General features: G+C 37.4%; 7 protein-coding genes across 7 annotated transcripts; 2 read left to right on the top strand and 5 right to left on the bottom strand. All coding sequences in view use genetic code 12, as the record gives it.

Moving 5' to 3' along the window:
• Window positions 1-6: 6 nt before the first annotated feature.
• On the top strand, window positions 7-1,470 carry KGF56_000464 (uncharacterized protein; the record flags this gene model as incomplete). The annotated part of the gene is made up of 1 exon (XM_049326081.1): window positions 7-1,470. The coding sequence occupies one exon, from the start codon at window positions 7-9 to the stop codon at window positions 1,468-1,470; it is 1,464 nt and encodes a 487-aa protein (XP_049182363.1).
• A 43-nt stretch (window positions 1,471-1,513) lies between these two features.
• On the bottom strand, window positions 1,514-2,638 carry LYS1 (saccharopine dehydrogenase (NAD+, L-lysine-forming); the record flags this gene model as incomplete). Its single annotated transcript, XM_049326092.1, has 1 exon — window positions 1,514-2,638. The coding sequence occupies one exon, from the start codon at window positions 2,636-2,638 to the stop codon at window positions 1,514-1,516; it is 1,125 nt and encodes a 374-aa protein (XP_049182364.1).
• Window positions 2,639-3,657: 1,019 nt separating this feature from the next.
• Window positions 3,658-5,160, bottom strand: KGF56_000466 (uncharacterized protein; the record flags this gene model as incomplete). Its single annotated transcript, XM_049326103.1, has 1 exon — window positions 3,658-5,160. The coding sequence occupies one exon, from the start codon at window positions 5,158-5,160 to the stop codon at window positions 3,658-3,660; it is 1,503 nt and encodes a 500-aa protein (XP_049182365.1).
• A 148-nt stretch (window positions 5,161-5,308) lies between these two features.
• On the bottom strand, window positions 5,309-7,207 carry XKS1 (xylulokinase; the record flags this gene model as incomplete). The annotated part of the gene is made up of 1 exon (XM_049326114.1): window positions 5,309-7,207. One exon carries the CDS (start codon window positions 7,205-7,207, stop codon window positions 5,309-5,311), a length of 1,899 nt encoding a protein of 632 aa, XP_049182366.1.
• Window positions 7,208-13,290: 6,083 nt separating this feature from the next.
• Window positions 13,291-15,435, bottom strand: LYS4 (homoaconitate hydratase; the record flags this gene model as incomplete). The annotated part of the gene is made up of 1 exon (XM_049326125.1): window positions 13,291-15,435. The coding sequence occupies one exon, from the start codon at window positions 15,433-15,435 to the stop codon at window positions 13,291-13,293; it is 2,145 nt and encodes a 714-aa protein (XP_049182367.1).
• A 564-nt stretch (window positions 15,436-15,999) lies between these two features.
• On the bottom strand, window positions 16,000-17,115 carry KGF56_000469 (uncharacterized protein; the record flags this gene model as incomplete). The annotated part of the gene is made up of 1 exon (XM_049326136.1): window positions 16,000-17,115. The coding sequence occupies one exon, from the start codon at window positions 17,113-17,115 to the stop codon at window positions 16,000-16,002; it is 1,116 nt and encodes a 371-aa protein (XP_049182368.1).
• A 300-nt stretch (window positions 17,116-17,415) lies between these two features.
• On the top strand, window positions 17,416-20,970 carry KGF56_000470 (transport protein particle complex II subunit; the record flags this gene model as incomplete). Its single annotated transcript, XM_049326148.1, has 1 exon — window positions 17,416-20,970. One exon carries the CDS (start codon window positions 17,416-17,418, stop codon window positions 20,968-20,970), a length of 3,555 nt encoding a protein of 1,184 aa, XP_049182369.1.
• Window positions 20,971-21,242: the final 272 nt, after the last annotated feature.

A 21,242-nucleotide genomic window follows, 5' to 3' on the forward strand; every position in this document is an offset into this window, starting at 1 on the left:
CGAAACATGTCTGAATCTATAGAAGCCAATGCTTCTAAAGATGAGTCGAAAAGTGTGGCTTTTGACAAGGTAAATATTAAGTCATCTTTAAAAGGTGGGAACGGTACATCTTCAATTTCTGTTACACTTGCAAAAGATTGTCCAGTTACTTTATCGATTCAATTTCGGATATTTGTTGGGTCTTATGAGCATAATCTTCTTTGTTTATCAGTAATGCTTGACCCTAAGAACGTTAAAGAACCTGTTTTCCAGCCGATATTTCATTTTCAAGCCCATTCCTTGTCTATTAAGTCCATTGATGTTGCGAAAAGGTATTTGGTTACAGGATCAAATGATGAGCATATACGAATATACGATTTACAGAAACGTAAAGAGCTTGGAACATTATTGAGCCACCAAGGAACGATCACTGCATTGAGGTTTTCAAAAGAAGGTAACCATAACTCTGCTTCTGGTGGTGATGCTGCTGCTCCTGCTGCCGCTGCTGTTGCTGCCGCTACAACGGCTGGAAAATGGCTTTTATCGGGGTCAGAAGATGGCAAGATAATAATATGGAGAACTAAGGATTGGGAAATTTTTGCAACCTTGAAAGGTCATACAGATAAGATCAATGACTTGAGTATCCATCCAAGTGGAAGAGTGGCAATAAGTGTTTCTCAGGATAAAACAATTAGACTATGGAATCTAATGACTGCGAAAAAGGCAGCTGTTTTGAAAATTAAAGGTAAGGATCATTTGGGGCAACTGGGTCAGTTTGTCAAATGGAATAGCACTGGGCATCTATTCATTGTTGGGTTGAGTAATACAGTGTTTGTTTACAAAACATCAACTGCCAAAATCGTTAAGAAATTAAAGTTCAAGTCTACTTTGATGTGTATGGATATTGTTATGATTGATTCAAAAGAATGGTTAATTATTGGATTTGGGGATGGATCAATTGGGGTTTTTGACTTTGAGAAAGTATCAAAAAGCATTCTGGACTCAAATGAAGAAACAAAAAAAGAGAAGGAGGAGGAGAAGGGGGAGAAGGGGGAGGAAGATGAGGAGGAGGAAAAGGGGGAGGAAAAGCAAATCGAACCTGTTTATTCACTAAGAGGACACACCAATAGAATAAAAGATTTCCAAATTTTCCAAAACGAGGATACACAAGACATTCCATTTTTGATTTCTGTTTCTTCAGATGGTAAAATTGTTGTTTGGAATTTGCTGATTAGAGATCAGGTTGCAGTTTACGATACAGGCGAGAGACTAAATTGCATAGCTTGCGCTCCAGAATATATTGAAAAAGTAGATACAATGAAGAAACGGTATATAGAAGAAGAAGAAAAGGAGAAAGATCTTAGTGAATCTGAGTTTGAAACTGATAGTGAGGAGATAATGACGATAATGAATGGTCAAAAGAAGAAAAACAAAAAAGGAGGGAAATTAAAGAAAAGCAAAAAAAGAAAAGTTCAAGTTACCTTGGAATGATTTTCAATTCAAAGTTGTTTTTTGTTTTGGAGCAATCTATGCTCTATTTTTTTTCCTCCAATCTGGCAACGTTCTTATCAAACAACTGCTTAGCTCTAACCCAAACTGATGCAGTGTCTCTTTCCGGTAATTGCAACAAACTAGGCATTAAATCTTTTGAGAAAAATTCTGAGGCTTCTCTTGGTAATAAACTAGGTAAATGGTCAATAGAACAAACAGATAATTTAGGGCCTTTACTGGTTTTAACTTCAACGGTTGGATCGTTAAAGACGGTAGCAATTTCATAAACTGGAATAGGATTATGAGGGTTTGTAGTATCAGCACTTACGTCAACAATTGTAGTTAATTTTCTATCATCAACATTCAAACTTTCATAGTCTACAAAAGGTGGAATTGGTTGAGATAAATAGATACAATTAACAAAGATATTGGTTTCAATAATCTCTTTGAATGGTCCGCCTTTGGCAGTTTCTTTCATATCCCATTTAACAACATTTTCATCAGGAATTCCCACTTTTTTAAAGAAATCAATAGCACCAGAACCGCATCTACCAAGCGCGCCAATCACCAAAGCTGTAGGATATTTACCACCATTTTTAGCCAACGCTTTCTCCAATTCCGTTTTTACATCTTCAATTAACTCTGTTTCGTTGGGATATGGGGTAACACCAGGCAAGTTTTCTTCTGGTTTATTCAACTGCTTAAAAGCCCAGTCCAAAACACCAATCGCGGCTCCTGCAAACCCAGCATAGAAACCAAATGCGGCAACTCTTCTTCCTTGATCATTTTCTAAAAACTCCAAATCATAAAGTATACCATTTCCGGCTGGGAATCTACCCAATACTTTTTCCCATCCCAGTTGATTTTTATAACAATGAGCAAATTGAATATGCTCATGAACCAATGGGAACGTTTCGTTTTCAGGCAATTCTTTTAACCCAATAATCAATCGGTCCTTAGGTGCCTCTTTCCATGATCCTTCGGGAACAATTGTAGCCCCAACTTTTTCATATTCTTTAGCATCAAATATCGATTGCGAACTCTCTTCAACAAAAACTTTAAACCCAGCATCGAGCAATTGCTTCGTAGTAGTTGGCGTCAAAGCCGCTCTAGCTTCTAATGGTTTCGTCTCTGCTCTCAAATGAAGAGTTACTTGTCCTCCACTCATTTTTTTTGTTGTTAACTCTTACCTTAATGTTACTTCTTCTTTACTCTTTTGTTATATTAAAAGAAAACTCAAACGAATTTTTCACTTTTTTTTTGGGCGTGGAGATTTGTGAGTCAACGCATGTGGTAGCGTATTTATGATAAGAAAGTAATTGCAAGATATGTTTAATCAAACCGACTACCTTGTTATAACACTAGCTCGCTTCACTCCCTAGTGTAGCAATACTGACTACCTTGTTATAACACCAGGGAGCAAGAGCTCACGTTGCTCCCTAGTGTAGCAATACTGACTACCTTGTTATAACACTAGGGAGCGAAGCGAGCTAGTGTAGCAATACTGACTACCTTGTTATAACACCAGGGAGCAAGAGCTCACTTTGCTCCCTAGTGTAGCAGCACTGACTACCTTGTTATAACACTAGGGAGCGAAGCGAGCTAGTGTAGCAATACTGACTACCTTGTTATAACACCAGGGAGCAAGAGCTCACTTTGCTCCCTAGTGTAGCAGCACTGACTACCTTGTTATAACACTAGGGAGCGAAGCGAGCTAGTGTAGCAATACTGACTACCTTGTTATAACACCAGGGAGCAAGAGCTCACTTTGCTCCCTAGTGTAGCAGCACTGACTACCTTGTTATAACACTAGGGAGCGAAGCGAGCTAGTGTAGCAATACTGACTACCTTGTTATAACACCAGGGAGCAAGAGCTCACTTTGCTCCCTAGTGTAGCAGCACTGACTACCTTGTTATAACACTAGGGAGCGAAGCGAGCTAGTGTAGCAATACTGACTACCTTGTTATAACACCAGGGAGCAAGAGCTCACTTTGCTCCCTAGTGTAGCAGCACTGACTACCTTGTTATAACACTAGGGAGCAAGCGAGCTAGTGTAGCAATACTGACTAGCTAATGTAGCAGTGCTGACTAGTTAATGTAACAGTACTGACTATCTTGCTCTGCTCAATAGTGCAAGAGCTCACTTTGCTCCCTAGTGTAGCAGTGCTGACTACCTTGTTATAACACTAGCTCGCTTCGCTCCCTAGTGTAGCAGTACTGACTATCTTGCTCTGCTCAATAGTGCAAGACCCAATAGCTTCAACAAAGTTCAAATATATCCTTTTCATCTTTTCATGTGCATGGTTTTGCCAATCTTCACTCTCGATAAAGCAGTCGCTATACAGTTTAAACCATTTTTTCACTCTGGATATTTCATACTCTTGCTGTAAAATGTTATGATCTATAGCCTTGTTAAAAAGAAGCATGGCAAATTCCCGATCATTATTTATTAGACATCCTAATATTATTGCTTCAGTAAGCAACCCCTTTTGCGATTTACCCTCGTTGATAGTGCTAGAGACCTTGTTAATCCAGTAATTATACAAATTCAAACCCTCATCAATATTGAAGTAGCATTTGAGCAATATGAGGATTTGCAATACTGAAACTGTTGTCGTTGTTGAAGGCTGAATTGCCTCAGCCATTGAGATGTATACCGGTTTGTCGTCCCTTATGCCGCGGTAGGCAAAAACCTTAACCATTGTCTTTTTATACTTGTCCAGTCCGTCATAGTCTTTCAATCCTTCATACTGGTTATATTTTTTCAATGTAAGTTCCATATCACCAATTGCAATCCCATAGGTTTCTAGTAAAAGTGTTCTCAAATTCATCTCACCAAGACTCACGTCAAGTTTAGATTCATTTATCTTTTGCAATATCTTGAAAACCAAGTTATCAAAGTTTAAAGTATCGTTATCATTATCGTTTCCATTTCCATTTTTCTGCTTGAAAAACAGCTCAAGTTGGTTTCTATGGGAATTGAATATACTCAAAACAACTTCAATCATCCACATGTCCTTACTAATATCCTTCCCCTTTTCAATGAGACTTTTTACATACTCGATAAGCGCAAATTTCCCCGATAGTGTATCCAAATGACGAACAAGAATACTGTTGTAGGACCCCACGCTATCACCAATTGTAAAGAATCTCCTAATCATAAACAAATCATCGCGCAAAATCATTTCATTTAATATCAATTCATTCAACTCTTCCACCCTACTACTAGTTTTCCCTTTATACTGATCAGCTAATGTGAAAAACTCATTCAAGTCGCCCAGTTCACGACCAATATACTTCATAGCCAAGTCCTCAACTAAGAAATCAATCAATGCACTAAAATGGACATCATCATTTTCAACATGGTGTTTCTTGTACAATTCAACATTACTCAACACTCTACCGGGATTAACCTCAATTAAACGTAATAACAACTGGTTGTCAACCACATCAGGGTCAAGCTTGAAGTAGTACGAGAAATCAGGCACTAGCTGCTCATACAACTCGCGCTTATAAGGATTGGTGGAATTGACTAGTCTATGAATTAGTGTTTTGCGACCCTGTGTATCATTTTGGTCTATCGACGCTTGGATTAGATCTTGAGGCTTGATCCCAACTATATCTCGTTTGAGCAACGTTGAAAGTAGCCTTTTCAACTGAAAACATGAAACATGTCCAGCTCGTATCATCTTGTCTGGTAAAACCTTTCATCAAAAGGTTTTGAAAAAAAAAAAAAGAATACATCTATATATACAAACCATTGAAAAATAGAAAATGTGGAATCGCTACTGATATGTATGTATTGAATCTCTAATAAACAAAGTGGTTTCTCGAAAGTTAAGTTGAATCTGTCTTTAGCAAAGTTTCCTCCATCTTAGCCAACATTCCAACGCCTTCAAAATACTCTTTCCATAAGTTTTCCTTTGTAAAATCCTCTAATTCATCACCATCATCAAACAATTTTTTAATATACTCGTTATATCCAATAAACTCTCCCCTTTGTTCGCATTCAAAACTCCAACTTGCCTTAAAAGCGCCACCTAAAGCACATGCATTAGGAATCTCTACTTTGAAATTGCCATTTTTGGCACCTAAAATCTGGGACATTTTATGAATTATACTAATATTATTAGAAGCACCACCCGCATAATAACATTTATTTGGTCTTGATGTAAGTGAATCAACTGTCTGCTTCTTCCCATCAACAAACAACTCACCAAACTTAGAAACTACTTGATCATATATTTCCTTTTTCCCTTCATTGTTCAAGTGCTTTCTGTTATTGCCATCATCATCATCATCTCTATCCTTTTTACCATTCTGGTTGCCAGATTGGCTCAACATAGAACCTGCTCTTAGTCTACAACTTAACGTTTGACTTTCCACAATGGCTAATGCATCTTCATTAATGGTAAACCCATATTCATTTAATTCACACGATCTTACTCTGTATACTTCTTGGTTCTTCTCTAAAACGGCTCTTATCGTTTGAGCAGACGCCTGTGGTACAATCTCGCCAATGGGGAAATAAATACCCAATTTCCCATTGAACCCAAAACTTTCATCAAGTTGCTGATTAAACAAATCCCAGGTCTTTGAGTCTTCAACTGAATTTTGTTTGTTGATTTCGTCTCTTGCCTTTTCTCTAGCTAATGCGCCATTGGAGTAACAAATCATACCCATATAGTGATTGGGCATGGCAGGGTGTTTAAACAAATGATACTGAGATGAAGGTTGGTAATTTTCGGTGATTACTAGAACCGTTGTTGACGTGCCTAATGACAAGAGACAATCATCGGGTTGTAAGGGCAATGATAGTATCGTAGCCAAATTATCACCGGTGAATGAATAAATGCGACAATTTTGCAGAAATCCATACTTGGAAACAAAATAATCACTAATGACTCCTAAAGACTTATACGTAATAGGAGTTATAGGACCCAACTTTTTTTTCAACTCATCAATTGAACTTTGATAACAAGGATCATTCTTGGCAACATGATCAGTTTTAGTATCCACGCCAGAGGCAATAGCCAACAAGTCATCATCATACTTTGACTTCTTGATATCATATAAATTCATGCCACAAGCATCACTTTCTTCTAATTCAGTAACGTGGCCCAACAAGACACTTGCAACAAATGAACTCACAAGAGATATTCTTGCAGTATGCTCATACTCCTGTCTATGCGATCTCGTTATAAATTTTCTAATTTGTAAACCTGTGAATCTCAAATGTGCTTTTGAGCCAGTAATTTTTGCCAATTTTTCCTTCCCAATTACATCATGGAAAATCGTTGCCTCGGGGCTAGTTGAATGATCTTGCCAATTAGGTGACATTTCCCAAGAAAAGGCATCTTTCAATTGTGTACTCAATTCTTGTTTTGGCGACAAATGCAGTAAGAGATTATCTGCATTATACGACCAGTATACTGATCCATGTTGTTGTCCAGAACCACTTATTCCAACAACTTTGTCAAATGGAAACCCGTCCTTTTTCATTTGAAGGAATAAATAATCAATAGCATCAAGCCACATTAGTACGGGACTCACAATTTCTCCGTCATCACCCGAGATCACCCCTTTGTAAATCCCATATTTTTCTTTGAATTGAGAATCAAACTCAACGTTATAAGTTTTAATTGCTTTTAGATTTTCTGTAGTAACTATTATTTTCAATTGTTGGGTAGATAGGTCAAACCCAAGAAACAATCTGGACTCAAAAGAAACCGTCATAGCTTTTCAACAATGTTAATAACTTTTCAAGTTACCTCGGAGTTGATTGCTTTTCATCTTCACCTTTTTTTTTTAAACATTAGATTAATATGAAATGCTACCAAGTGTATATCAAAGTAGATCCAACACGATGAATTGAGCCCTTTACATAGAACCAGACTTTTATAGACACTATCGAGCAGAGCGAGATAGTGGAGCAGCACTTTGTAGTTTGCTTCTCTTTTCTCATCTTCTCCACTCTAAACCTCACAAACCTCTTCTTTTTTACTTCACACCTCCTCCGACACTATCGAGCAGAACAAGATAGTGGAGCAGCACTTTGTAGTTTGCTTCTTTTTTGGCTCCTCTCCACTCTAAACCTCACAAACCTCTTCTTTTTTGACTCCTCTCCACTCTAAACCTCACAAATCTCACAAACCTCCTCTACTTCTTCTCTTTTCCGCGTTTTCCTCTAACTCAGTTGAAACCCCACTCTCTCGCCACTAATGGTATCTGTGGCATTCAGTGCTGCATCAAAGTGCTGCCTCCCCCCCCCCTCCCCCCAGTGTCGGTGGCAGTCAGTGCTGCTCCACTAGCTCGCTTCGCTCCCTAGTGTTGCTCCCTAGTGTCGCTCCCTAGTGTCGCTCCCTAGTGTCGACAGGTCATTTCAATACTCGACGCTTAACCATTCAATAGGTTTTTCCTTTTTAAACAAGAAATTTGGCGCAGTAATCAAAACAATCAATATAGATTGTATGCCAAACAGATAACATAAATATATCAAGGAATCAGTAACAACGCCAACTAACAATGACGAAACAATGTTTACCAAAGAAGCAATCTTGATGATTTTTTCAACTTGCGGTTGATTAGGAATCGTTACCGGAAACTCAACAATTTGTGCTATTTCATTCATATTTTACTACAAGATATAAAGAAATAAATAACAACCTGTAAATCTTTGTTCGTGGCTTTTCAAGTTTGAGCTCTAACGTTTAGTTGGTTACTCGTTTTGAAATTGTTACTCGTTTTGAAATTGTTACACGTTGTATATTATTCCTTCTTTTTTCTCTCTGCTCCACTAGCTCGCTTCGCTCCCTAGTGGAGCAGCACTGACTGCTACCGACACTGACTGCTACCGACACTGACTGCTACCGACACTGACTGCTACCGACACTGACTGCTACCGACACTGACTGCCACCGACACTAGGGAGCGAAGCGAGCTAGTGGAGCAACACTAACTGCCACCGAGACCTTTAGCAGTGACGGGTTCTATTGCTAATAGTGAAGATTACAGAGTCGGTAACTTATTTATATTGCTTAAAAACAACTTAAAGATTGATGCGACACTATTGAGCAGAGCGAGATAGTGGAGCAGCACTTTGTAGCAGCACTTTGTAGCAGCACTTATTTATTTTGGCATTGATAATATATGAGCGATGCTATCGAACGAATGCCCTGAGTGCCACCGACACCATCGAGCGAATGCCCTGAGTGCCACCGACACCATCGAACGAATGCCCTGAGTGCCACCGACACCATCGAGCGAATGCCCTGGGTGCCACCGACACCAACGACACTATCTCGCTTCGCTCGATAGTGGAGCAGTTTGTTTCTCTTTTCTCATCTTCCTCTAAACATACTTGGCATTTTTCATCTATACTTGTAGTTGCTCGAATCATAATAACATACTGAAAGCGTTAATTTTCAAGAAAAAAGGGCGTGTAGCTCAGTTGGTAGAGCGCTTGCCTTGCAAGCAAGAGGCCTAGAGTTCGAATCTCTACTCGTCCAAGTAATTTTTTTTCCACTTCTCCTTATCAGGTAAGTGGTCATGAATTTTAAAGAGAAATCATTTACTTGGAAAGTCCTTTATTTTAGAATCATTTACTTAGAAAGCCCCTTGCTTTAGAATCATTTACTTATCAAGTCCCTTATTTTAAAATCATTTACCTATAAAGCCCCTTGTTTTAGCCTTTTAAGTTTTTGTTTTCAAAGATTAGCCTTTAAAGTTTTTGTTTTAAAAAAATTAACTTATGGTTAATGATTTATTATTACTTTATATAATTATTGAATTACAAAGTTATTCTTTCATCAAAATTGAGATTTTGGATTTGATAAGCTTAAAAACTTTTATCAAGATTTGATGCAAATAAATACAACATTGTTTTTTGCACACAAAATCTTTATTAGAAGTATCATGTGACTCGTATATAAACAAATTACCCAAATTAGCAAGGTTACTTTTCCACCTATTTTGAAAGATAAAAAAACTCAGATTCATCGAGAGATCCAATTGGACAAACAAGAAATAATAATATATTTAAAAACGTTAATGATCAACTTCAAATGTTTTAGTTTGGTTACTCCGCCTTTTCTACAACGTGACATAGTTATTTACCCCACCTTTAGATAGTTCAACGCTCTAACAAAACCTCCAACTTTGCTTCACAAAACCTCCAAGATTACTTCACAAAACACACACGGGGTTAAATGACAATTTATTTTGCATCTGTCTACATTGCTATAGAATCCTATATTGCTACCAAATACAACAATAGAAACTGAAAATTAGTAGGTTCTAGAAATTGTGGGGAAAATAACTGAAACTGCATGGAAAATTATCAAACTATGTCAAGTCGAATTTTTTTTTTCTTAAATTTACGACAACAAAGATTTGCCACTTGAAAATAATTGTAATGCATCCTATCGACACTATCGACACTATCGAGCAGAGCGAGATAGTGGAGCACTGATTACACCGACACTATCGACACTGACCACACCGACATTAAGCCTGATATAATCACACTGATTACACCGAGACTAACTACACCAACCACACCGACATTAAGCCTGATATAATCACACTGACCACACCGACATTAAGCCTGATATAATCACACTGATTACACCGACACTAACTACACCGACACTAATCAGTGTGCTCCACTATTTCGCTCTACTCGATAGTGTCGCCAAACATTATAGACACATTTTTATTTTTATTTTATTTTGTGTGATTATTTTTATTTTATTTTTTATTTTTATTTTTATTTTTTCTTTTCGGCCCTAAATAAATACAAGTACTAAAATTGGTTGATGATATGTATTGTTAATAGCTGTACATAGACAAAGTTACATCAGCAATAACAGCAATAACGACAATACTCTCTTGCTACGACATCTATCTGCAAAAAGCTGCTTCTTAATAAACAGCGAACTTTACAACTTTCCACCAAACCTAAATTTCTTTGAATTAAATACCCATTCGACACTATCGAGAAGAGCGAGATAGTGGAGCAGCACTTGGTAGTTTGCTTCTCTTTTCTCATCTTGCTTCTCTTTTCTTATTTCTCTTGCTTCTCTTTTCTTGCTTTTCTTGCTTCTCTTTTCTTGCTTCTCTTTTCTCATCTTGGTTCTCTTGGTTCTCTCATCCTATTTCTCTTGGTTCTCTTTTCTTTTCCTTCTCTTTTCTCTTGGTTCTCTCATTCTCTGTTAATTTATATTGTTATACAATTTATGCTTCATTGAACACATAATAATGTTATAATTATAATACAATTGATTCACCAGTTCAATAACCAAATCAACGAATAATAAACACATTAACACCAAATTCATCAAATAGTATAGATATGTGTCTAATAAATTGTAACAAGCCTCTATAACTCCAGATATTCCTGTCTTCTCCGATAATACCTTGTCCAGTGGTTGCTGCTGCTGCTGCTGCTGCTGCTTTTGTTGCAGATGCTGCTTCCTCTGTTGAAAAGTGGTAATACTATTTCTTAGTATTGTAATTATGCTCATAGGAAAATGTGTAATATAGAAAAATATGTAAATGTAAAAAATAGTAAAAATGTATATATTTGACGCTCTCACTGGGAGAAGTTTTGGATAAATCGTAAAGGTGATACTATAAATCCTAATCAAACCCGTGTGGATATCTCCAAACAATGAGGTCGAGCTTACTGGGTTTCAAATATTTATTGGTATTTTCAGAAATAGGACATTATTAGAAGTATTTATAAAACAAAGAATCCCTTTTTTTCTTTTTTTTCTTCTTTTCTTATACAGTTGGTAGCACTCCTTAAACTAAGAATCCCCCATCTATTTTGAGAGATGAATGCAAAATGCAAAATGCAAAATCCAAAAGAAAGCGCTTAGTTTGGTCATTTTAGTTGTAACTTCCCCCTTCTCCCCTCTTTCTAGTGACTACCACTTATCATTTCTGCCATGCATTCAACTTACTCTTGTGCAATTTGTACTAGTTTTACAAAAGCAAAAAAACCCGTGTGTTGTTCAGTTCCATGTCACAATATCCAGTGAGCACCCGTGTCTTAGGTGCTACACATGACGCACAACACAACACTATATATGAGACCCAGTTAACATATATTTGAAATTTGGTGTACACACGTCTTACAAATAATAGGGTGTGTTTTACATCAAACATCATATATCGAGTTGGTACAACCTACAACCTACAACCTATTTTTTTATTTTTATTTCAATTTCGTACGAGACCGTTCTCTCACCTAGTTTAATAAACCAAATATTTATACTTTCTCGTTGTTATTTGCAATTTGCAATTTGCAATTTGCAACTTAAAATTCATAATTTGCACCTAAAATTTTCAATGTGCAACTTGCGTCTACTGTAAAGGATAAAAAATAGGAACGGAAAAAGAAAATTTTGAGTTTATTGAGAATATACAAAAGAGAACAGTACTATAGTTAGGTCCATCCCCTCACTCGTCTTTTACTTGATGTCAAAATAGCAACAAATTAGAAATAGCAAGTGAAAAAACTACAAAAACCAATATAATCTATATACCCACCATCTCTTGTCAATCACCGGCCCGCAATGATTTAATCACCTGCCCACAATGATTTAATCATCCGCCCACAATAATTTAATCATCTGCCCGCAATAATTTAATCCCGCCCGCAATAATTTAATCCCGCCCGCGCCATGACGATCTTATTTTTTTTTTTTTGGAGTTCTTTTTCCTTATTCCGATTTTATTACATAAGTAAAAGCCTCTCGATGACATTTAAATTATGTAATATTTGGGGAAAAAAAAGTTGATTTTTCGTCAGTTGCCAACATGGCTAGTAAGTTACGTTATATAACTAACCAGCTGCCTTTTCAACCTCAAAAATTCGAAAGTTGATGATGATGATGATGATGATGATGCTGTTGGTTTTATGTTGATTGTGATGTTAATGGTTTATGGTTCATAGTGCTTTCTTATTAAGTTGTAAGACCTGTATCATTTAGCATGTGAAAATATAATAGAACTACCATAGTCAGTTCTGTAGGAACTACTATATTGCATGTCTAACTATCACCATTTTTTTTTGTTTCTTCTGTTTTGTTTGCCATTAATTTAAAAACCTTCGATTTCTTTGAAATTTCATGTAATGGAAGATTCTCATACTAGTAGATAACATTTTTGACATACTAGAGAAAAAAAAGAAGATGAAATTTCTCAACCTCTGAATGAGTTTAGTAATAGAGTCCCACTGAAACTAGCAGGTTCCCTGTAGAGCACCAGAGCACCGCTAAAAGTTTAGTTTTCGTCCTGTACTCATATTTCTTTCTCCCTTTTATATGCAATCCCCCCTCTCTAAAATAGTATAATTTGACCAACTATCAATCAAGGTAACCAAACTCATCGCTTTCCATCAGTTTGTGAAGATATATGAGCAATTTTAAATGTTAAAAAATAGAGGTGTTCTAATAAATACTTTTATTTCATATGTTTCGACACTATCGAGTGGAGAGAGACTAGACGAGTGGAGAGAGACTAGACGAGTGGAGAGAGACTAGACGAGTGGAGAGAGACTAGACGAGTGAAACGAGTCTAGTCGATAGTAGATAGATCAATACCATTGAGCGACACTATTGAGGAGAGCAAGTCAGTGTAGGTGTAATCAGTATTGCTCCACCATCTCGCTCTGCTCGATAGTGTAACTAGTGTAGGTGTAATCAGTATTGCTCCACTATCTCGCTCTGCTCGATAGTGTAACTAGTGTAGGTGTAATCAGTATTGCTCCACTATCTCGCTCTGCTCGATAGTGTCGTATACATCTCTTTCAATCAAGTGGTTTTATTTTTCAACTCTGACCTGACCCATCCTTCTAATCCACCCTTGACAATAATATCCTGTAAATTAGTCCCCAATTCGCCAACTTTCTGTTTCAACACAGTTTTCCCTTCAGAATCAACAACTTCTACCAAAGCTCTAGTAACATCCCATTTCAATTTCCACCCAGTACGGATAGTCAATTCATCCCGTCCTCTATATACTTGCCTCAATTTGTTAATCAAATTGGGTATCTCCAAAGTCAACAAGGCATTGTTAATGGCATTACGGCTGAATATATTGCCAAATGATCCTGCAACAACTAACCGCATACCACGTGCTAAAATGCATGTTGCCGCTTGCTCTCTTGAGGAACCTGTACCAAAATTATATCCAGATACAATAATATCACTGGATTTGGTTTTGGAATCAAATTCAGGATCATAATTCTCCATGCACACTTTGGCCATTGTTTCTTTTGTAATATCATCCTGATAAGTATATTTACCGGGATAAATTCCATCCGTATTGATATTATCAGCATTGCAAAGAATCAATTCACCTTCAATCAGTTTGGGGAATCCTGGGATAATCTCAACTGCTGCTGCTTCTGTAACCGAACCCTTTTCACTTTCTCCCTCATCGGATTCAATTTCTATACTTTTAACTATTTCACGACTTGCATTGGCCTTACCACCGTCCAATTCCTCAGGTGATCCAATTTTACCAAGCACAGCACTTGCAGCTACAACCTCAGGCGAAGCCAAGTAAGCCAAAGCGTCCTTTGAACCCATTCGACCTTTGAAATTTCGATTTGTAGCACTTATTCCAATCTCTCCATCTTTCAATAATCCGGACCCTAATCCAATGCATGGACCACAACCAGCAGGTAATGGTTTGGCTCCTGCATCCAATATAGCTTGCCATGCTCCCGAGTTTTCGGCATCCTTTTGAACTAAAGAAGATGCAGCTGCAACATAAAACTCAACATCACTATGAACTTTATGTCCCTTGATGATCTTTGCAGCTGCTTCAATATCCGATAATCTTGAATTCGTGCAAGATACCAAATAAGCTTTATTTATCCTGATGTCATCCTGGGACAACTTGTTTAATGGATTCGAAATCTTTACCGAGTTAGGACCAGAGACATATGGTGATAACGTACTCAAATCAATAATCAAATGTTTAGCGTATTTTGCATCAGCATCACTCAGGATCTTTTCCTGCTTCAAACGTGCAATGGTTTCCTCGTTAATTCTCGGATGCCCCTTTCCTACTCTTTGCAATCTTTTTTCATAAAAATCAATCAATTTGTCATCAACTGGGAATAATCCACTTAATGCTCCCCATTCCGTAGTCATGTTAGCAATTGTCAATCTATAGTCAATTGACAACTGGTCAACCCCATCGCCGATGAATTCAATAGCATGGTTCAATACTTCATCCCTATTGAAAACTCCACATAATGCAACAATTATATCCTTCCCACTAACTCCCTTGGGCAACTCCCCTTTAAGCTCCACTTTGGCGACCGGCGGGATCTGCCACCATGTTTGGCCCGTAGCCCAAATACTGGCGGCATCAGTACGTACAATAGGTGTCCCCAATGACCCCACCCCACCATAAGTATTACTATGAGAATCAGAAGCAACCGATAAATTCCCTGGAAAAGCATATCCTTCCTCAATCATAATCTGGTGCCCAATACCTCTACCTGCGGGATAAAAATCGATTCCCTGCTCTTTGGCAAACTTGGCGATATTAGCATACTTGCGTATGTTTGCCTCGCTCTTATTCTGTACATCATGATCTAATGTACATACAATTTGTCGATTATCCTTGACTTTCTTAGCTCCTAAACCCATAAATTTCGTAGCCACAGGCCAGGAATTATCGTGCGACATACAATACTGAGGCTTAATAGTAACATAATCTCCACTATGTACTTTTTTCTCGAGGGCAGCTCCTCTTCCATCACCACTACTACTGGAGCTGGAGCTAGAGGTGGAACTGGGGTTTTGCGAACTCAGTGGAAAGATAGCATACTTTTGTACAATCTTCTCAGTAAGATTCTGACCAGCAAAGTAGCGCGAAGTGGTACTAAACACTCGCACTCGCACTGTTTGACAAAACCTCACTTTATGACCAATACTCATTACAAATATCGAGGCCGTCTCGTCTATACCCTTGGAATATAAATTGCAAAATATAAAAGAGCTTTGTGAAAAAAGTGAAAAATTTCAAATGGGGGGGGTCCTGCATGTAGATACAATGCCGCATGCGATAAGGCGCACCTCACAAAACGAAAAATGAGTCAGAAAATTTACAATAAAAGTTATTGGTCTATGCTAATGGCGACACTATCGAGCGACACTATCGAGCAGAGCGAGATAGTGGAGCACACTAGCTGCCACCGGCACGACACTATCGAGCGACACTATCGAGCAGGGCGAGATAGTGGAGCACACTAGCTGCCACCGGCACTAACGACACTATTGAGCAGAGCGAGATAGTAGAGTAACACTTAGTAGACACTATCTCGCTCTGCACACTTAGTAGACACTATCTGCTCTGCTCGATATTGGAGCACACTAGCTGCCACCGACACTTATCTACATCTCTTTAGCAGAGACTAGAGCCTCTCCTTTCCCTAGTGAAGAGACTCTTTCTGTCTCTTTAGCAGAGACTAGAGCCTCTGCTTCCTGAGAAGGGGTGAGAAGTCAGTCCAGTTTCGTAGTATTGGCATCTACTGACTCAATATCCAGCAGTCCAATCTCTAACAATGCGCCATTACCTGATTTAATATCCAGCAGTCCAATCTCCAACAATGCGTCATTATATGACTCCTCACGATTCAGTAGACCCGAAGTAGTAGAGGGCAGCGAAGCCAACCCGTGATAAAACACCCATTTTCCAATTGTATCAACTTTTTGTTTGAGTTTTGCTCGTTTCCCCACATGACTCGTTTCTATATCATAGTATTCGTCGTTTTTCCCATCGGCAATGCTATCAGATACAAACTCCTCTTCTAGAATATTGCCCTCATGTTTCAAAGTATGCGATTTCTCAGAATGTATAATTTTGATCCACTTGTCAATTTCTTGTTTGAGTCTCTCACGTTTCCCAAACGTTATTTCTCTTGAATAACACTTTTCTAGGTCATCTCGTGATGCTACATCTTTTAAATTGACCTGGTCCATCTCACCCTCTAAATTGACCTGGTCCATCTCACCCTCTAAATTGATCTGGTCCATCTCACCCTCTAAATTGATCTGGTCCACGTCACCCTCTAAATTGATCTGGTCCACGTCACCCTCTAAATTGATCTGGTCCACCACCTCATTTTCAGACAAACTGTAGCAGTTTGTGCTTTTGTCAATTTCAACTTCACCCTCCTCTATGTCTGATGCATTTTTTTTTTCCATTTCCCTTTCCCTTTCCATTTCCTTCTTCTTCATTTCATGCAAAATACTTGAAAAAGTATATGGATCATGCATTTCCCGGATTTCCAGTTGCAACTTCCCCATCGACCAATATTCACCAGCTTGTTTCTTTATACGCTCTCTTGACTCAAAATTGGCTGTATGGTATAGCCTTACAAGTGTTGATTGTGGTCGATTATGTAAATTATTCTCAAGTGGCGTGCCATCTACCTTTATATCAACTTTTTTGGGGCGTTTAATAAAATAATGTCTACTCACATTTATATCTTTAATCGTTTGATTCAGTACCTGGTGCCCTATAGATTTCAATTTCTTATTACCTTGTTCAATCGCAAAACTAGGCAGTAAAAATTGGAAATTTGTGCCTTCTTTTTGTTGGATACAAAGTGACATTCTCTTTGAGAACTAGGATAATCACCAAAAGTCAAGTGGAGATATATGCTACATTCTTTACTTGACTAATGAGAGGGGGGGATTCACCTCTTTTTGCACCCAAATTTCATTATGCCGCTTTTTTTTTTTTTGTAATCCACACACTTGGTAGCATTATATGTCGTGTCGTATTTTTCTTTCTTTATTTATACGACACATCATCGAAGATGAAAATTGGCAAGGATCAAGGTTGACCTTTAAAGACAGGAGGGAGTATATTTGGAACAAATTAGGAGGTATTAGGGCTCTCAATTGTCGTCTATGATATCTCAGAATGTTGTAAAAGTGGGATACTATGATCCGTTTTCAGTTTGGCCCCAGATAAAGGAGAGTGTTTTGCTGAAATTGCCATTGAACTTGTATGTTCGTCTTGACTCGAATCAGAGTTTGAAAACGATTAGTCAACTTGGTATTCAATTTGAAGAAGAAGTACCGAAAAAGGGGGATTATTATTCGTTGAAAGATGATCGTATAAACAGCAATGTGTATGTGCGGCTCATGTTTGTTGCCATTGATGATATCGAGAGATATAGAGGTCAAGTTCGACCGTTGATCAGAGAATGGTTGAAAAATCTCATATTCAAAGCTCATGATTGTACCTGGATGATCGTCTTGTATATTTCGCCAGATTCTCGAAGTAGACACAACTCGCTTATAAAAACCTCCTTTTTTGATAAGCTAAAGGTTGATTTTGGTCCACAGGGGAAACAGTTGAATACCATATTGCCTGGCTCCGAAGACATATTGACTAAATATACAAACGAGCGATGTTTTAAATTCAAGCATCACCACAGTGAAGTGGACATTCTAGAAGAGTTTGTATCTCAATTGAAGACTTTGTTGATCTCATCCTTTTCCCATAGATTTACCAAGTTTAACGATGTAGTACGCAATGAACAGAGTAGTACGCTACAAAGATTATTGGCAAAACTTGAAATGTGCTTTTTATTTCAAGATATGAAACTATTAACAGATGCATTGATAATTAATGAACAAATTACAGAAGAATTGAAAATCATGCGGATAAACCACCACCCCAGCCCTGCTGTATTTGATTACCTGATAGTAAAGCCAACATCTCTCGACAACAAGTTTCAATTCGAGCATCTTATTCACAAGAAAATCACTGAAGAACAGTTAATTTCGGGAGAAGATGTAAACGTGTTCCAGTTGAGATGTCTTTTATTTGGTAGCGAGTCGGCAATTTTAATAGCCCTTGCAAAGGAAGCAATGAGCAAATCTTTAATTACATCAGCTTCAAAAGAAATTTCACGATTGTATCAGAGATTAATGCGATTCTTGAGCGACTTTGAATCGGGGTATAATTGTGATTATGAATTGGAATTTGTTATCATTGGGTATTTTTTGAACTTGGATATTGTTAAAGAGTTGATAACGTTGATGGAAAAGTCATCTGTTGAAAAAGAAAAGGTTGATGGAAACGAAATCGACGAGAATGAGGAAAATGTGGTTCATTTAACCGAGTTTATGGAGATGAGAGCTGAATTGAAATTGTTTATGAGATCAGTCGTAATTAAAATTGCACAAAACCACAATATTCAAGTTGAGGGCTTGGACAGGATAATCATGGAAGAAATTTCACTTGAGGAGACTCCAACAACAACAACAGCTACACCTACAACAAAAATCAACAAACCATTGACAAATCAAGAATTAATCCAGATAGTCAAAACCAAATCATCTTACCTTGCCTACTTTGAAAGTCTAACCGAAGAAATCATTAAGGATTTTGTTAGCTGCGGTAGAGCAAGAACAATTGATATTTTATCGCTAGATTTGGCAGTTGTAAACTATGAAAAAGGCAATTATAAACAATGTCTAACAACACTTTCGTACGAGTATTTTGCTCTGCATGGGTGGAACCTAATTGGTGGTGTTTTACTCGATGTGTATTTGAAATGTATCGAGAAACTAGAATCAGAGAATAAAAAAGAGATATTGCACGCTAGTGTCAATTTGCTTTCTATGACCAATACTTTACCAATGTTGCAAGATAAAAGGCGTATTGAACAGCTATTTAAAAAGATTGGAGAAGTAGATGACGACTATGTAGTGGAGTTCCCACTTGTAATTTTCTTTACCAAAACACTAGTCAAACCTTTTGTTTATGCAGATGAGTCGTCTTCAACGGATATATATTACATTGAAATACATTTAGAGAACCCATTTGGAGTTGAAATTGATGTGGCACAGATTGAACTAGTTTTAATTGATGAAAGAGGATGCAAGGTGATTTTCAGTAAATCGGAAATCAAACTCTCTGCTTCAAAAGGTGTACAGAGTTTTAAGTTGAATACCAGAAATATCATATTTGGGGTTTTTTCATGTCACAAATTGTTAGTTCGTATCGGGAAGAATTTGCTTTTGGAACAAAATTTTGGACCAAATCATGGCAATAAAAGTATATTGATATGCCAGGATGAACATAAATTCAGAGCACGGTTCATACGTGCTCAAAATCGATCATTACTTGAAAACAACCCGAGTTTGAAATTGACAAACGGTAATAACCAAGTAAATGATTTGAAAATTGAACTTTTTTCAGATAACAGTGACATCAAACTTGCCAATTCAGTAATTGATATAAAGACATTGTCACCGAGTGAAATAAGGGAAATCCAGATTGCTTTAACAGTCCCTGTTGGTATGAAATTAGCTAGTTTGCATGCCACCGGACACTATTCTATTGATGGTGAAAAATACAGCTTTCAAATTTTCGATAGTATCGATATATCACTAAGCATATCGGTCTCAGTTCAGGATGTGTTTAAGCCGAATTTCTTATATTCACGATTCCAAGTAAACACAGTAAGTTCTCAAGTGCCAATTCGATTAATTTCACATAGTTTGGAAAACGAAGATTACGAAATTAAAGGAGGCTTGCAAATGGGCGATGTCTTGGCGTTTGGCGAGCAGCCAATTTCGCTAGTTTATCGAATGACGCCAAAGGAAAAAGAGAATATTGTTCATGGTGGAGGGAAACCACTTAAATTAAGTATCAAATATCGAAGTACCAAAGATGAAGTAGAGAAGATATTGTTGAGCATGATTATGAGAGATTTGGTTGAATGTGACTTGGCGAAATATTACTACTTGTGTGAATGTTATATTCTTCCCAAGATGAAATTCGATTTGAATCGGTATGCTAATACAGGGATCATTGAAATATTAAATGTAGACCATTTGTTGCTTAATACTGAAAAATTCATTTTTCAATATGTGGAAGCCGATAAAGATCAAAACAAATTATTAAACATATTCAAAAGATACACCGTCCCAGTAATGAAGATAGATAAACCTGGTAATAGTGATCAAGAGGACTTTGATAGATTATACATTGACGTTCCTGTTCCATTACTTCAGTTTCTCCACTCTGTGGAATTTCACTATTCAAAACAAATAATGGTTGTTGGTGAACCTGTACCAATGACAATCACAGCTGCCACAACCACGAAATGGGCGGGTCCCAAGCAACCACAACAACAATCTGAATCACTCAATAAAGAAGCAATATCGTTGGTCAAGTTCAAATTAGAAATAGCACAGGGCAACGATTTTTTGATTGACGGTACAACAACTCATGTTTTTGAGGTACCCAAGAACGAATCTAGTTTTAGTATGGATATAATTCTTATTCCCTTGGCAGTGGGGAAATGGAAATTACCAAAAATTTCAGTAAAACAATTAAATAGAGATAAGACGGATGTTGAATCGTTTTCTGAGGTTTATTTGGTAAATTCGGGCGAATTGGTGACTGTTGTTCCTCATACTAATGAAATTGCATTTACATTTTGAAAGTTAAGGAGAAAAAAGATGGAGGAGGGGGAGGGGCAGGGCAGGGGAGTTATAATAGAAAAGAGTAAAGACTCTTCTACCAAATTCTAGAATGACGCGTGTTCTAACATGAAAGTCTACTTTGAGTCCGCTGTTTTAAATTTGTTTCTATAGGGTATTTGATCTAAAACTAGCTTTCCGAAAAGAATACAAACAATTGTAACTTTTTAACTCTTTGACTTTGATTTTTTGTGAATGATTTTACAACAATTGTGCGTTCCCATTTAGCCAAA

Source organism: Candida oxycetoniae (genome assembly GCF_023343755.2).
Source record: "Candida oxycetoniae strain CBS 10844 chromosome Unknown scaffold7, whole genome shotgun sequence".
Taxonomy (NCBI): Eukaryota; Fungi; Ascomycota; class Pichiomycetes; order Serinales; family Debaryomycetaceae; genus Lodderomyces; species Lodderomyces oxycetoniae.